The sequence below is a fragment of the Tubulanus polymorphus genome, chromosome 2 (assembly GCF_964204645.1).
Source record: "Tubulanus polymorphus chromosome 2, tnTubPoly1.2, whole genome shotgun sequence".
NCBI classification, from domain to species: domain Eukaryota; kingdom Metazoa; phylum Nemertea; class Palaeonemertea; order Tubulaniformes; family Tubulanidae; genus Tubulanus; species Tubulanus polymorphus.
In genome coordinates this window covers 236,992-252,638 of record NC_134026.1, presented here as the reverse complement: position 1 = coordinate 252,638, position 15,647 = coordinate 236,992, and the positions used below count along the sequence as shown (strand labels likewise).

General features: G+C 39.5%; 1 protein-coding gene across 1 annotated transcript; it reads right to left on the bottom strand.

Moving 5' to 3' along the window:
* Nucleotides 1-12,153: 12,153 nt before the first annotated feature.
* LOC141900848 (putative G-protein coupled receptor No18) lies at nucleotides 12,154-13,539 on the bottom strand. Its single transcript, XM_074787896.1, has one exon. It carries the CDS (start codon nucleotides 13,537-13,539, stop codon nucleotides 12,154-12,156), a length of 1,386 nt encoding a protein of 461 aa, XP_074643997.1.
* Between the last annotated feature and the right edge of the window lie 2,108 nt (nucleotides 13,540-15,647).

Genomic DNA, 15,647 nt, shown 5'->3' with positions numbered 1-15,647 from the left:
TAAAGGCCGAACTGGGATAACTGAGGGACCGGTCTCATAGTCGAGACTTAAGTCCAAAAGTGGTCTAAAAATCTTAAAACTGTGGTCTTAAGCTGTTAGATTAGCTTTAGAACTAAAATAGCCTTAGACTGGTCTTAAGTCAAAGCTATGACTATGGCACCAGCCCCTGGCGTTCAAACCCTACGCGGTAACCCTTCATTGAGAGCAGCACATTGGAAAGTAAGTGTTTAATGCGACCACTTGGTGCGCTAACCAGTCAGGTGACCGATTGTCAAGCGCTCCCTTCAACCACGTGATTCTCTGATAACAAGGGATTGCTAGCTGGAAACACTAGACACATACATATTGCAGGAATAATATTTCTAACTCCGAACAATAAATTTGTCCATTTATTTAACGTTATATACGATATTATATGAATACTAGATATCAATGAACTGATGTTATTCACGAATTGTAAATGGACCACTTTCCAGCTATTATCTACTCACAATCCGAAATATTCTGAATCAGATTCATAAAAAGTTGCATAACTTTAAGACGTCGTGATTTGAATTCAGGATCCTAGTTTATTCGACCTTTTACTTCGTCAAAAATATGACGACCGTCTTGTTGCAAATTTTATTTTTGTCGCTTCCGTGTCCTCCCACGCTTTACGATTCAGTTATATTATGTTCGCCCCATTTTCTTTTTGCGCAAATAAACTGCGTCCGTCACGTGACTGGAATATCAGTGAAAAATTGGGAATTTGAAATGCGTGCACAGGTATATCAGGATTTGATTTGCAGCTAGTTTACTCGCGAGTAATTTGGTTTCCTATTTACTTCACAGTTGACCTTACGCCCAGCTATTTGCTTTTGTACACACACCACAGTCACACTTGCCTCAAGCATCGGCATCGTGTACATCTCTCATCTCTCCAATACATCAAACGCAGCCCGTTTTGTTTACGAAAAAAGAATAACCGAGCAAAGATCATAAGAGAAATACCCGAAATCGATCTTCACGCGCGTGGCCTTAGACCGTTTGTTCAACGACGGCGCTCGAAGTTATCAATATCATTTATAACCGCGGTAAGATATACATATATATATACACGATCAGAGGACATCGAACAGAGTATCCAATAGAATCAGCGCCCGCATATTTTACTACAGAAAAAACGACGCAAATCCTTAAATCATTTCTACCAGAATTTTCCCCGTATAACTTTATATCAATCAGTGACCATTTTACTGTGGAATCATCGCAGTGCCGCGGGATAGAACGCGCGTCAAGTGTATTTCCATTCCTAGAAAATGAGTTTATTACGATTAGGGCACTGTATACCTCCAACTTACTGGGGCCATCCTTCATTATACTGCCTGTCACATCATAACCTCATTTATTAAGATAAAATCCCACTATTTACAGATTAAAAGAATTTAGACGATGATCTCTAGGGTGAGATCGAAACGTCGTGTCTTTTAAATATTTTTGATTGAATAAATAAATTCTGGTTTTTAAATTCTTTTAATCTGTAAATAGTGGGATTTTATCTTATTATCCGTTCACCACGTTTGAGTGTGGTTATCGTTCTATTACGTCATTTATTGTTTATACTCTAGTTTAATTGATATATTGTGTATGTTACTAGTTGCTATAGTTTGTTAACTGGATCTAGTGAATGTAAATGAAATTCAATTCAATCATTATGCGAAAAAAATTAGTCTGGTTTGGGCCCAACGGATTAAAATGGTTCAACTTCTATTCAAAATGTCAAAAACTCAATAATGCTTGGGCGTCGTTAAAGTAGGTTATAGCGTGGGGTGGATTTCTTTCACTCGTTCGGATTAAGAGAGATTTAAATTCAAACTTAAAGCGTTAAGAAAAAACTGTTAAAAGCGTCTGGCGTCGTTTGAATTAAACTGTCAACCGAAAAAAAAAACCGTGTTGTTATTAGTAGAATAAGCAGAAAACGGAGTAAATGCTAATTGTGGTGAGATTTCCGACAAATGATGAAACTGACAAGTGCAGAAACGGCGTCGTGAAATTATGAAGTATATGATTTCGTGTGAGACAGGAAACTAAATGGACTCCGCGCGCGATAGACGAACACCGTAATTATAGCTTTTCACATCGGTCGCATCATGCTTTGCGAGCAGTTAATGTCCTATACGTGATGTCAACATACTTTTTTTCCTTAAATTTCAGGATTGCTTCTGAAAACTCAAATTACACCTCAATTTCTCATTCATATTCGCAGTTATTGCCAATACTGGATTATTTCAACTGTTCTAAGTCTTTTCAACTGTAACTCTAGACTAGAATCGCATCCACAGCCACTCGAGACTGAGACAGACAAAGACAAGCAGTTTTACTTTAAGAAGTGCAATTAAGCTTTTATTTAGAAAAAAATAAAGTTCTCTGTTGTCAGAGAGTTAGCGTTCATTCCAACAGCAATTAGTCGACGCCGCCTCATGTGGTCCGTGTACAGACTGATTTGATTGGCAAATTGAAGCACAGCTGCGCGAATCAATGTATGATATTCTCGCCGTGGGGGTAAATCTGGCGCGTGGACGAGGATATACCACTGACATAATCATCTACAAAAAATGCATTAAACATGATAGCGGCAAATGCAACGACCCGATAGTTGCCAGTAATCAGGCGTATGGTTCTGCAATGACCGGACACCGGTAACATTATGTCCTAGAAATGCCGTAGCCGTGGAGAATACAAGCTCAGGTGAAATGAAGCGAACGTGGACTCCGTGTCTGGCGTTCTATCGTCACAATCAATAGTGCTACATGTACTGACAGACTTTGATGTCAACGACATCATTTGTAACTACGTAAAAAACAAACAATACTCGAAGCAAAACATTTCTATTATTTATTTCACGAGGAGAAAAAAAAATTGTACCAGATTCGTCTTTCATTTCAATGCAGATATAATAGCTGATAGACATTTTAGATTACAGAACTTTCTTTCAGATTGAAAGATGATGTTAGAACGGATTGGCTGTTATATAATGGTTATGAGAAGAAATTACTTTGTTTCTTTTTCCAGCCCGAAGATGTGTATCTAATAATACGGAAAGGTTTTACGAAGGAAGGAAACCACTTTAAAAATGTAGGAAACCACTTTTTAAATCGAATTGAATGTCACAACTAACTGGCTATCATTGGACCGGAATATCATAGATTAGAAACAGGTAGCAAATTAGTTGAACGAATGCGTAATCATACAGTCATGATCATATATCGTTCATCTAAAACCTCATGATCATATCGTTCATCTAAAAAACAATTTATTTCTCATTTTGAAACTATACAAACACGATATATTTCTAAACACATCTCACGTGTCAATGGCTTAAAGAATCGGGTATAAGATTCTTTCCCATCTAATTCCGGCGTCGGTTTACGCGCACGCGCACTCGTTCGGGTTTCCTCAATTCAGCTGCGATCTAAAGTCGTAACGGTTTATACTGTCAATAATAATCAACGACGATTTGATGAAAAATGCAAATGTAGAATGCGCGACCGGCTGTTACCGGTTGTTACCGGTTGTTACTGGGTATCGACTATTAACACTGAACCACAGACAACAAACACTGAACACATGATTCTCATGGAAATATCTATCGTAATCCGCGATCCACGCGAGCCTTTTTTGGCCGGGCTAAATTTGTGATTGAAACTCGAGTCACAACTAGGGAACGGCAGGATTATTTTGACTCGGTTCACACGGACGTAGTAAACCCCATGTTTTAAATATTTGGGAATGAACTTTGATCTTCACAACTGTAGAAACTTTTACTCAATCATAATGTTTTCGATGAAATGACACGTCACGCCGCCTACTCAATAGATTGAACTATTTGCTTGTTATTCGACAAAAACCGTAACTAATGGAAAGTTGTCCGCATAAGTGGCTGAAACATACGCGAAGTAATAATAAAAAAAGCAAATCGTGCGTGCAATTCCGAAATGACATGAAATATACAGAAAATCAATCAGCGAAATGATATTTTTCAGAAATAAGATATTTACAGATATGAACCTAAGTAGGCGTGTGCAAGACCATATTACTTATTGGTTATTTTCTTTACTTTCAACATAAAAGGTCTACTTCGCAGCTGACAGCGAAGAGTAAAATATTGATTCGCCATTTCACATTATTTGCCGTCCATTATTTGTATAAAATTGAGTGTATTTGAATTCCTCTTGTTTCCCCAGTCGGTCGCCGGTTTAACTTTATTGGTTGATGTTTTTTTCTCATATACACTATGCGTACTCTAATTTTCGTGGCTGTTTTTTTTTCTTGGAATTTTCTTATCGCGGCGGTAAAAACTACGTCGATTATCCCCCAGCGTAAGAATACAGCTTATCAACGTTGTTATGACGTAACGTCATTAATCCGTTGATTGGAATGTTTGGGTTCGAATCCTTTATTTTTCACGGTAGGCTCGTATTCTATATATGATCGCGATCATTAATCTCTCGCTAAGTCTCGGCGTTGATTAGTGTCGTCTATAGTAATCCGCGGATATCGCGCCACAATAAATGATGTTCATTATTCGAGGACGCGAAATCTGACGAATTTGCTGCCAACTGTTGATTAATCAGAGACAGAAATTCGAGTAAATGAAATCGTTGTATAATGGGACGCCAGAAAAACTTCTTTTTTTTCTTCTAAAAATAAGACTTGATTGAGACTCTCGCAAGAATTTCATCAATGATTTTTTCTTTCAGTGTTCCGCCGTATCTCGTAAAGCAGCATAGCTGGATGATTATATTTTCAGATTGTACGGGATTTTGATAAATAGAAACGGAATATGGAAAAGTCGATAAGAACATGAAAACTCGTAACTGACGCCATTAAAAATAGCATTTTTATTGATAAATATTGTCGATGTTGAATAATATAATATATTATTAAGCATCAATAAAGCTGATTGGAATTTGAATATATTGACAATTTGATTGAATTGACCGGCAACCTGTCTAGTCCCAATATTGATGACGTAGTCCTCATTCACGCCGGTCTAGTCCCAATATTGATGACGTAGTCCACATCCACTCACTCACACAACGACCTGATTTCCAGTAGAATTCATCATGAAAAGAGATGAAAATTCAGAAAATAAGTCATGAAATTCATTTCATTACAAACTGAACGCAAATATTCACAATTCTGAAACGCCAATATTGATGACGTAGTGCACATCGACTCTCACGCATCGGAGCAAAGAGATATTCTAGTGAAAGGTGTGTTGTGTGAAGCTGTGGTTACTGTACTCCTGATAATCATACTGTACTCTACCGCATATTTAGACGATTCTCATCACGGAAAATTAAACACGATATCAAAGGCAGAATCTAGTGTCGCTGCTGATTGGAAGTTGTACGGTTGATGACGGGCTGTATATGCACTGACGAGTTGCGAACCGAGTCTTACGACAACCGCGAGTAAACATTATTCTCATTTTCTCTTGGACTAAACAAAAAAAAGAAGATTTCTAAACACGTTTCAAGTATACATTTCCATGATTAATCCCAAAATAATGTATCATATCAAATATTTATGTATTGGATTATATGTAATGTCCTTGAATTTGTAGTTATTTTTAGGAGTGCGCATTGTGAGTTTTTATCGGCTTTTCGGCTGTTTTATGGTAATAAGTTCTTCTAACTTCACCAGTCGTCCAGCATTCTGTTCTCTATTCTTATTGCAAATCAAATGAATAGAATATCTAAATCTACAGTATTTGATACAACAGTCGGCACAGATTATTCACACTCAATCCTCTAATCAGTAATAACACTGCCTCTTCGTATAGTGATTATAATCAGTGACTGACTTGCGGAATTCCGAGTAAGTCGACTTCTACAGGCTTTAAGTCCGATTCCCGATCCCAGCAGTTCTCTGGTTCCCCCCTCAAGCATCAGCCACCATCAGAAGCCATCGTGTCATCATCGCTCGAAACTGCTTCGTACTTTGTCTGAGAACCCCATTTTAATCATTCAAAGTCCATGGTTTGTCTTAAAAAGACGATTTCTGCGTTTTCTGGGGCCAAGATCGTGGAAGGAAAAACGGTTCCTAAGTAAGAGCGGCAAACCTCGGATAAATCAGCCCCATCGACGACAGTAAGCCGCCCCCCCCCATCGGTGTCATACATACGAAAACATCAGATAATATTTCTGACGATGAGCGTCAAATTCGCCGGTTTAAATGATTTACGTCTCGACAAAGAGGACAGATTCAACGAGAAGAGGCACCTGCTTAAAAACAGTCGACGCATGATTATTATACTCGCCACAGTTTATAATCTTGCCACGTACTTTTCTTACTTTTAGTTTCGAAGCGATATTCAATAAACCCGGAAACTAAATCAGCCATTCTCATATTCCGTATTAACCGCTCGTACAAGATACTGTATGACATTTTATTGGCTGGTGAAAATACGGTATAGTTGAGGAGAAGGCTGTGAAATTGATTTTAGATGAGGCTGAAACTATTTGAATACCACGCGATCAAATTACTCACATACGACATTTTTCGGCGTTAAATTCCTTTAGCCGAGGTGACTGAAAGCTCATAAAGTATATATAGAATTTTCTAGTGAGAGAGAAAGTGTTCGATGACGATATTCATTTTCCCGAAAAGTCTAATTCTCAGCGAGATGGATTGAGGATATATAATAGGAAAAGTTTCCAACTATTCGCGAACATTAAATTCCATGACTTCCGTCGTGTATATGTAGCTGGAATGAAATATGTGACCGGAGGAATATTCGAGGAATGTAAATCGCATTTTTATCAGAAAATTCATAAACTGCAGGAAATTACTTTCTTCGAGTATATATATCAACAATTCCAGTACCGAGTTCCCTAGTACTGAGATCCAACTGGATCCAAGGTCCGCATGTCGCGAACCAACGTTGCTTTTCTCGAGAAAGACAATTCTTATCTATTGTGAAAGCTATCAGGGGGGTTAACAAGCGATGACAGCCGAACGTCGTGTATTGGATCTTGTTTTTCTTTCGGCGTATTAAAAAGTGTTCTATTTCTTTTAGAATTTGAATTAATTACGCCATCATATACGTATAATGGTTTCGTCAGACCATCGCGAGCCCTAAGCACATCTATTCCTTCAACAGCTAACGGCTGTGATATCTTCTTCTGCACCATTATCTTTGCTATTCCGGCATCTGGATGCGACATAAATCTCGTTGGTGATTTAGAGATACGACAGATATCAATACCCAATATATTTCTCAGCCAAATCTAGTTTGATCTTGCAATCATCGATCGAGGGATGTTCGCGAACACGCGGCTATTAATCTCAGTATAGAAGAAAATAAGAAGTTAGCGCAGTATTCACCGTCGCGATGTTGTATTGCGAATTGAGCAATGGCGACGTTAGGGTAGGAAATGTCTAATAAATTTGTCCAGTTTCCTTTCTTCATATGTAAATTGAAATTTAGTGTCGTAATTATTCCTCGTATTGAAAGCTTGGTTTCAGCAGAAGATTGTCAATCTATCTCACGAGTAATTGAATCAACACTCCATTAACGCTTTAAATCGTAGAATTTTTTAAATGGATCCCCGAGTTGCGGAATTTCATGCCAACTGTTCGATTCAAAAGTGATTATTTGACGACGCCAGTAGATCCCTAAAGCTTCCTATTAAGTCTAATTCTCCTAACACGGAATTAGGATCTGGAATTAACGCCTTTCTCGCATTATTCAAGGACCATTCATCGCCTTTCTTGGTGCCTGCGTTGAAATATTCATAGCAGTAAAAATAGGTCTGAATATGTCTGATAGCGAATTTGAACTACACGGCTCAGTTACATAGTCATGACTTAAGCCCGAACGTTGTCTTATCGTAAATCAGGTCTTAAGCTGTTAGATTGGCCGTAGAACTAAGGTGGTCTTAAATCGAAGCCTTGACTGTGAAACTGGCTTATTATGGATATAAAAACGGTGGACTGCATGTGTCATATGAATTCCTACGTTATGCTATAACGTTGTTTTAAATTGCAATAGCTACAATTTATTTGCATTAATAGATTGATAAAAATGGGAATGACGTGTTGAATCGGGCACATCAGTGCATGGCACTAGTGTAGCTTTGACTGCACTTGTCATTTCATGATTTATGATGGTAACATGTGTACATTTTTTAGTATTTGTGTGAAGACTTCTTTTATTTATCAATATAAAAACATTGTTTTCGAATTGGGAATTTGATTACTCAGTGTTATTGGCTATTTTCGGTCGTAAAGTTCTTTGATCTCCTCGACATCACAGTCAACAAACATATAGCTTTTACCAAAAAAGATCTTTGTCGTTATATCTGGGGAGATACAGGATGATCAGGCACTCCGCGTCACATATAGCCACTATTTCCATTAAAAGAAGTCTAACGTCAAAAGAAAGCTCGGGAACGAGGGAATTGCAAATGACTGATAAATACCGCGCTACAATTAACAAACCATTCATCAACCTGGTTTAAGTATGGCTGCCATTCATTCATCAAATCGCGGCTGAAAAAATGAAAATAAAAGATGATACTGCGAATCATGGACTCCAGCTTCAGCATCCCCACTCGCGTGTCAAGGTTGTAAATGGTGAAAAGCGTCTAATAATTTTTGTCTCGGAATTAAAACGAAGCAGCTTTGATCGGATGAATTTTGTCACACTTATAACGTCGTGATATGAACGGTACTGCAGTAGAATGTGTCACGGCGTGTCAGCTTCATTAATCTATCAATTTTTAATCCTATGATCCGCCATTACGTATATGTCGTGGTGGTAGTGAAGAGAGATATTACCCGGGTTCCCCGCACGTTCTCCACAGCGCCGAGATCAATCTCATACGACGAGGAAGTGATTTAGATCTTGTCGAACGTCTACCTCTTACATCCGTTAATACCCTACTTTAAAGAACGCAATATTTTAATATCTTATGCATGCGGAGAATAGGCCTCGACACAAATACGAACGTGTATGTCATAAATATGAGTGTGAGGACATCTCGAGTAAACAAACATTGTATTAATCCGATTCCTCTGTAAATATACTTTATAGTCTTGATTAAAAATTGAAGATATGTCATGACATACTACGGAAATACGATGATATACCATAAGACATCTAGTCTTTAGTAATGGATAGTGATACATCGCAGAAGATGCATCACAGTCCAGAAACCAGTTTTCGTACAGTTTGTTTGCTCGACTTCCAGACATTTCTATAAGTAAAGACGTTTGTCAAAGATCTCTTTTGTTGGTTTAACTCGGGATGTATCGGTAGCTTTGGAACGATTTATACCAGGAACCCATTTCGAATCTTCATCGATGTTTACTACGGACAAATGAAACTTTACATCGTTCTGTAAAACGGAGCTGAATTCACTCAAAGTAACGTCGACAAACGTCTGCGCTACTACTTGAAATACGAATAGAATCATGCGGGTATTTGAGTGATCGTCTTCAGTAAAGATCCTCATCACATTGGACCAGACTCGGGCCAGATTTAAGCACGGATCTCATTATTCTGTTTTGATCTGAATTTAGGATCGATTGAATGATTTATTTACGTGTGAATAATCAAGAAGTACGAGTCAAATTCAATTCGGGTCTGGTCCTGGTCAGTTTGACCCGGACCGTATCGTGTCCGTGTGATCGCGGTACTGATCCTGGTCAGTTTGACCCGGACCGTATCGTGTCCGTGTGATCGCGGTCCTGGTCCTGGTCAGTTTGACCCGGACCGTATCGTGTCCGTGTGATCGCGGTCCTGGTCCTGGTCAGTTTGACCCGGACCGTATCGTGTCCGTGTGATCGCGGTTCTGGACCTGGTCAGTTTGACCTGGACCGTATCGTGTCCGTGTGATCGCGGTACTGGTCCTGGTCAGTTTGACCCGGACCGTATCGTGTCCGTGTGATCGCGGTACTGGTCCTGGTCAGTTTGACCCGGACCGTATCGTGTCCGTGTGATCGCGGTACTGGTCCTGGTCAGTTTGACCTGGACCGTATCGTGTCCGTGTGATCGCGGTACTGGTCCTGGTCAGTTTGACCCGGACCGTATCGTGTCCGTGTGATCGCGGTACTGGTCCTGGTCAGTTTGACTCGGACCGTATCGTGTCCGTGTGATCGCGGTACTGGTCCTGGTCAGTTTGACCCGGACCGTATCGTGTCCGTGTGATCGCGGTACTGGTCCTGGTCAGTTTGATCCGGACCGTATCGTGTCCGTGTGATCGCGGTCCTGGTCCTGGTCAGTTTGACCCGGACCGTATCGTGTCCGTGTGATCACGGTCCTGGACCTGGTCAGTTTGACCTGGACCGTATCGTGTCCGTGTGATCGCGGTACTGGTCCTGGTCAGTTTGACTCGGACCGTATCGTGTCCGTGTGATCGCGGTACTGGTCAGAATTTCTCTACACTATTGATACCGCACTCAAATATTTTCGATTCGCGCATAGAAGACAGAAATTCGAAATGACCATAATTTATACAAGGAAAAAACTTGTTTCTTATCAAAACATTTTATAACGAGATTTTTTATTTTGTGATAACAAGCCGTATACACGAATTAATGACTTAACATTAGAAACACAACTTCGCAAAATAAATTAGATTAAGAATATTATTCGGAATAGAAAACAGTTGACAGTCCAATTAGCGAATATCAAAACCAAGTTGTCATTAAAATCGTCGTGGAAAATGGAGCGACTTGGATTGAATTAGTCACGAAACCACCCCCGATTTTATTATTACTATAGAACAATGTCAAGGTTATCGCTTCGCAGTTCTATATATAATATATAATCATGACAAAGAGAAATTAAAATTATGAAATAAAATATGAAAACCGACACTTTATTTTCGATTTATACCGGCGAAATATGATGTTGAAATTCCATTTAAAATTTGAAGATGAGAGAAAAACTAGAGAGGTTACAGGAAAACTGACACCAGTCTCACAAAGGCGTGAGTGTTAATTAATTATTTACAGGTAATGACGGTAGACAGTATAACAGTAGGTGACGTTCTAGCGCTAGGATAAGAAGGGGGAAAATGACGCCTACATAAAACACAAAACGTTTTCTACTTGTGTTTACTCGAGGATCGCCAGTAAGTAAATACCGATAATATCACTGAATCCGGTGTCAGTGAAACATTGCTGATTTTCGGCCGAGATTATATTAACGTTGATTAAAAAAATGCTGATAAAACGCCGTGTTATTTTTGGCGCCGTATTTACAATGAAATGCAACATTCGGTAGAATATCCCGTATACACTCAGACATGCGCAGATTCAAACCCACCATACATACAAATACAACAGATTCAAAACGTAATTTATTCATCAAAGATTAATATTAAAAGACACAACGTTTTAGACTGTTCTAGAAACCATTGACCGGATGTGAATATCTAACTAAAACAAGAGGTCAATGTACAGGTAAGAACTGGTTAATTGAGTAAATTCTTTCTGAAACATGTACTTCGAAAAAAGAGAATTATGAGTACTGACTATGAGAATATAGCGGAGCGACTTTACCCCCTGTTTCGGTTATTTGACGATCTCAGAAACTTCTTGTCTTCTGAATATAATTTCTAATGGATATATTTCGCTTTTAATCGTTTAGATTTATGTATAGCGGGTTCCAATCTTATAATTCAAACGTCAGATGTTGCCCAGCTGCTGATCAGCGCGTCTCCGCTTGGAAGTAATGCGTTATTTCCGTTTAGTAAAATGTTTTGCTATATTGATATCACATCGAAGCCCGCGCGGTTTCCAGAGATACGATACAGAAAATCTCACATTCACAATGAATAACAAGGTTTCAAATATTTCCTTTAGTTTATGATGTATTTGGAGTTAATCTATTTTTGACTTGATGTTGTCTATAAACCCTTGTTTACGTCACATTTTAACCTAATTAGTATGTTTTTTTCAGGATTATATTTCCATATATTTCATAATTTTGTCTTGACATCCACATTCGTTAAGACGACTTTAAATTTAGGATTTAGTCGAAACGTCGAAAATAATCTAAACGAAACCTTTTCGTTCATTTCTGAGCGAGGGATTTTCTATACGGTACGTTACAAACACGGACAAAGCGCTTCGTCATTGGTGACGTAGGTGATGAGATCACCTTCTTATCGCTTTGCCGGTTAACAGACGTTTGAACGCGCGTCTGAAGTCTATATTGAAAACGGTATAAATAACTGGGTTTAAACCAGAGTTCACGTAGCCTAGCCACACGATGAAATTCTCAGCTCGCACGTCCATTCTTTGACAACTACTGCAAAACGGTAAAATGACGTACATTAGAAAGAAAGGAAGCCAACACAAACAGAACACTCCCATGATTATACCCAGCGTTCGAGCGGCCCGTCGCTCTTTCGATAGCGAAATACGTTGCTTTTCTTCGTAAAACTGAGTCACGTTATTTCCCTTATTACGAGATGAATTGTTTTGTTTAGTTAACGGAGCTCGGGCGTCGTTTGTCGCTTTGTTCGGGGTGTGATGATGGTGGGGACCACGATTCGCTGAATGATGTTGTGATTTGTTGTTGTGATTATGCGTCGAATCATTGTTCGATTTTTGTAGAATATTGTTCGATTCGTCGACGGCCAATACGACGTCATCAGGAGTATCCGAAGAGCTGGCGTCCACTGGTTCTATCGCTGTCTGTTTTGTGCATGCGTTATTGGTATAATTAGTGTCGATATGTCGAACCATCACGTTCACCGCCGCTGACCGTTTTGCCCGTTCGCGCAAGCGCCGCCTGGTGGCCAGAAAAATCTTTAGATAAACGAACGACATTATTAATAACGGAATAAAAAACGAGCCGGAAGCGGAATAGATGACGTAGCCTTTCTCGTCCGTTAACGCGCATGTCATTTTATCACCGGTATTCTTATCCCAGTTATTCCAGCCGACTAAGGGTGGAATTGATATAACCGCGCTAACTCCCCACACTAACGCTATCATTATCAACACTCGTTTAAGCGTTCGTTTGTTGGCATAGTTTATAGGGTCATGGATTGCCCAATAGCGATCAGTGGCGATGGCACATAAATTCAAAATGGACGCCGTGCAGCAGAGCACGTCACAAGTCAACCAAACATTGCAGAAAACGTTACCGAATATCCAGTATTCAAGTATGAAATTAATAATATTAAACGGCATCACTAGAATAGCGACAGCCAGGTCTGCGCATGCGAGTGATACGATAAAAAAGTTCTGAACGTTCTTCAACGGTCTGTAAGTGAACACCGACAGTATTACCAGTATATTACCGATAATTGTGATGATGATGAAAATGAAAAGGAAAACGGCCGATACGACCGCTTCGCCGATCGGTAAACCGCGGCGCGCTCTCGAGTCGAACGCGTCGGTGAGGTTCGAATCCGCGTCGATAAGAGGATCATCGCCCGAAGCATCGTACGTGTAATTACTGCTTCCTAGGTCTATCTGTGTAAGATGCGGATGAGAGTAATTGTATAATCCGTCAGTTGGTAAAACCGACATGTGGCTGCTCCATACATCCACTTAAGGATAAATCCAGATGCTAATTCCCTGATTTATTGGTCGAATACAGAAAACGCCGGTTGTCGCGTTAAGCTGCCTATAAATATGTATTCGTCTTGTGGGCGAGTTGAAAAAAGAAACAGTCGCTTCAGTGTCTCAGACACTAATCACATCCATACGATGACGGATTTAGGCGAGCATATAAAGCCGATACGATTGTCTCCCAAAGTGCCCATTTTCTTCGTTAAGTTGCTTCATTAAGGAGTCTGCAAAAGTAAAAAAGAAAGAAAATGCGCATAAGTTATTTTCGTCTGAAATTAGACAATCAACGCCGCCTACGATTCGAACAGACCGCAGCCGACTGAGTCAGTGTTCCTGAAATGAGAATAGCCAACTGCAATACATCAATTTATTCTATACATTTCAACGATTTAAAGAAATATAATTCGTTCGATCTCGCAGCTGGTAGATCGTTAGGTTGTTTGGGAATCTGCCTACCAACCGAGATCACCCTTTTGTTTAGACAGTTTCCGCCAAAGTCTGTTTGTTGCTAACGGTATCCTGCTGTTTTATTCGGTAAATGAAAACCCTTCCTTTTTGGTTGGGTCCCTTAACAAAATATTCATAGATCCGACTCTGTGTACTATATTGGAAGCGAATAGTTTTTCACGCGTTTATTGCGAATGAAATCTGCGATGGAATAAGCATCTAATTATAAAAAAAACAATCATTCTCGATTCTCACAGCGTTACTGGGGACATTGGCAGGCGTGAATTGACGCCGGATTCTCGGGAAACTATCGCTACTCAAAGTGACAGCTGGCTACGACCTGTCCCTCGAGAAATCACAGGACGTAAAACGTTCGGTCCAGCGGGATATGGTAATCATCGATAAAACCGGTCTGCGCATGCGTAAAAACGGTATTTTCATTTTTGAAGTGTGGCTGTGAGGAGGGAGAGAGAGAGAGATGTCGGACGCGGAATTGATTTATTCCATTATATACAGTTACAAAATGCATTATATAATTATACAGTTCGTTTTGCGTTTCAAACGAAATTGGATGTCAATCACGAGAACCTGACGACAATTGGACGTCAATCACGAGAACCTGACGACAATTGGACGTCAATCACGAGAACCTGACGACAATTGGACGTCAATCACGAGAACCTGACGACAATTGCCGTTTTCGCACCCAATGATTTCCACATTAACTATACGCGCTTTAATAAGGAAGTTCCGTATTAATCCGATTCGTTATAAAATCATCGCTTATTCTTCTGATTATGGAGTAATTATTTCTGTTGTCGCGATTCTCTTTATAAACCAGATGTACAGATTTCATTGATTTTACTTTACATGTGTCACTTGCCATAGGCTGCCGTGACTAAAAATATTTAATGATCGCACGAACGTAGGCTTACATTTTTTTTTTATTAAAAAGATAATTGTGCGCATACAGCCATATGTAAAAGAATACATGAAACGGATATCTCAAGCTTATAAAGATCGATATTTTCTATGTTGCATGATGGGTGTTCTTTCCCGTAACCGAAAACCGCCATTTCCCTATAAGTGCAGGTTGTCTGCGAAATATCGGCGACCCGATGTCAACCGAACATTTCTCCTTTTACGATCGGTAGAATACTCAATAATTCATTGGCGTAAAAACAAATAACTGTATCAAGTAAATTATCGAATGTAGTTAATTTATGAGAGTACTTTAAAAATATATAAGTGTCGAGTGTTTTGGATGAACGAATGACGCTTTATAGAAACTCGTTTCGTAATAAGACTTAACAATAACTGATGAAACTTAAATGAACTGTTACCGTATGTGAAACGTAACGCAACCAGCAGTGGATTAAGGGGGGGGTCTATGGGGGGCACCCCTGAAAGGGTCAGAACAAAGTCATAACCAACAGCGCCTTATCGCAATCCAGCGCAACGCATCGAAATTCTACCAAAATGCATCTTGTGGGGGTCATTCTGGGGGGAACCGCCCGAACTGATCATTGATAGTGAATCCCCTGTTTTAAAGGTGTCCCTTCCTAGATTCACATACTGGCATCAAAAGTAAGTCAGAAAATAAATCTAATTTCTGATGA